Below are 1,966 nucleotides of genomic sequence, written 5' to 3' on the forward strand. Positions count from 1 at the left end.
AAATATTTGTATAAGAACAATTTGTCTTAGTTATATTTGGAGTATTAAGAATTTCTCCCACTACTATATTGGATATGTAGTTAATTTTAGAAAAACTGAGACTTTATATATACAGTATGTGATATACTATGCCTCTCTACTTTGAGTTTCAGTATTAATAATGCATTTGTCAATGTTATGTTCATTTAGTTTTAGATAATTTCTTTGCTGGTGCTAATTTTTATTTCAACTATAAAAGAATTTTTCCTATTATTTATTAGTTAATTATTGGAGAGCTACTGTATTGTGTTATTGATGTATATCCAGTTATGTTTTAGTCTGCTAATTATAACAACTATTTTTTACTCCTATGAAAAATTTAGAATTTTACAATCACATTTCTCCTGAAACTGTAATTGTGCTTTTTTTATTTTTTTTTATTTTTTTTTCTTTTTTTTGTCAGAGCATTTATTCATTGTGTTTGCAAAAGTGAGTAGTTTTAAAGAATCATCTGAAAAAATCTCTCTTTAATAAATAATAGGCGTCTAATTTACAACCCTTTAAATTATACAAATGATCCAAGTCTTTAAAATAAAGAAAAAGAAGAAAGGAAGGAAAAGAAAAGAGAGAGAGAAAGAAAGAAAAAGAAAAGAAAGAGAAAAAGAAAAAGAAAGAAAGAAAGAGAAAAAGAAAAAACACTCCTACCACCACCTAGCCCTGGCGGCTGGAAGGTGGGCCCCTAGTGCTCAGAGGGCGGCCCCTGGCAGCGGGTGCGGGCTCAGCCGTCAAGGCCCCGCATGGCAGCCAGCTTGGCGGTAAGGCGGCGGGGCAGACCCTTGCTGGCCTGGCGGAAGTCCCTGGGCTTGGTCTTGAGCAGCGTGGCGATGCTCTGGAGCGTGCGGGAGGGCTGCAGGCCCAGCGCGTCCATCACGTTGATCAGGTAGTCGATGTCCGTGGCCAGCTGCTTGGTGGAGTGCGGGGTCAGCTCAGGGATCTGCAGGATGATGTCGCAGTAGGTCTGCATGGTGGCCCTGGCGATGGAGCCCAGCCAAATTGTGCTTTTTTTTAAATCTACTAATGTTGTAAAAGAGACTAACTTTAAAAAAAAATTATTTATTTATTTTCCCTTTTTCACCCTTGTTTTTTATTGTTGTTGTAGTTATTATCATTGTTGTTATTGATGGCATTGTTGTTAGATAAGACAAAGACAAATGGAGAGAGGAGAGGAAGACAGAGAAGGGGAGAGAAAGAGAGACACCCGCAGACCTGCTTCACCACCTGTAGGTGGGGATCCAGGGGTTCAAACCAGGATCCTTATACTGGTCCTTGCACTTTGCACCATGTACACTTAATCTGCTTAGCTACCATCCGATTCCCAAAATGCCAACTTTTTAAAGTTGAAAAATCTATTCAATTTTAGTTGGTATAATTAGATTTTATATACTGCAGAATAATCTAATTTAATCAATCTTTTGCTTTCATATTCAGAATATTTCAAACTCCCTTCCTTGTCTTACAATTACAGTACCATTAATATCTTAAAATGAATTCAAATGCTTTTCAGTATTTTAGTCGTCAATAATAACTATAGTTCGGGCAATGTCTATTCCTCTGAATATTCAGTAAAAAGTGTCTATGTGGGGGTGGGGTTTGGAGCCAAGATGGTGGCTTAGAGAAAACACCTGGTGTGAGTTCTGCAAAGAAGCTGTTTTCAACCTGGGAATCTCCAGTGAGGTTAGAATTTTATTTTGTAGGGCTAGTAGTGGACAAAGAGTGCAAGGAGAGTGGTAAAGGTGGAACCAAGGAAGAACCCTATAATCCACCAATGGTCTGGCAAACAGAGGTCAAAAAGGACAAAGGAAACAGGAATTTGGCCTGGGGTTTTGGCTTTAATATTTCTTTCTGCACTCCCTCACCCCAAAACCAACCCCCACAGCAGCTGCTCCTGGTAGGCCTCCTGTGGAGCTTATTTCTTTATCAAGATTCA

General features: G+C 38.6%; 1 protein-coding gene across 1 annotated transcript; it reads right to left on the reverse strand.

The window, feature by feature from the left end:
• Positions 1 to 494: 494 nt before the first annotated feature.
• On the reverse strand, positions 495 to 1,024 carry LOC132540173 (conserved oligomeric Golgi complex subunit 7-like). Its single transcript, XM_060196943.1, has one exon. It carries the CDS (start codon positions 1,001 to 1,003, stop codon positions 758 to 760), a length of 246 nt encoding a protein of 81 aa, XP_060052926.1. The 5' UTR covers positions 1,004 to 1,024; the 3' UTR covers positions 495 to 757.
• Positions 1,025 to 1,966: the final 942 nt, after the last annotated feature.

This window comes from Erinaceus europaeus, chromosome 9 (assembly GCF_950295315.1).
Source record: "Erinaceus europaeus chromosome 9, mEriEur2.1, whole genome shotgun sequence".
Lineage (NCBI taxonomy): Eukaryota > Metazoa > Chordata > Mammalia > Eulipotyphla > Erinaceidae > Erinaceus > Erinaceus europaeus.

Coding starts and splice junctions, on each gene's coding strand:
- LOC132540173 (XM_060196943.1), bottom strand. CDS start 1,003: ATGCAGACCTACTGCGACATCATCCTGCAGATCCCTGAGCTGACCCCG.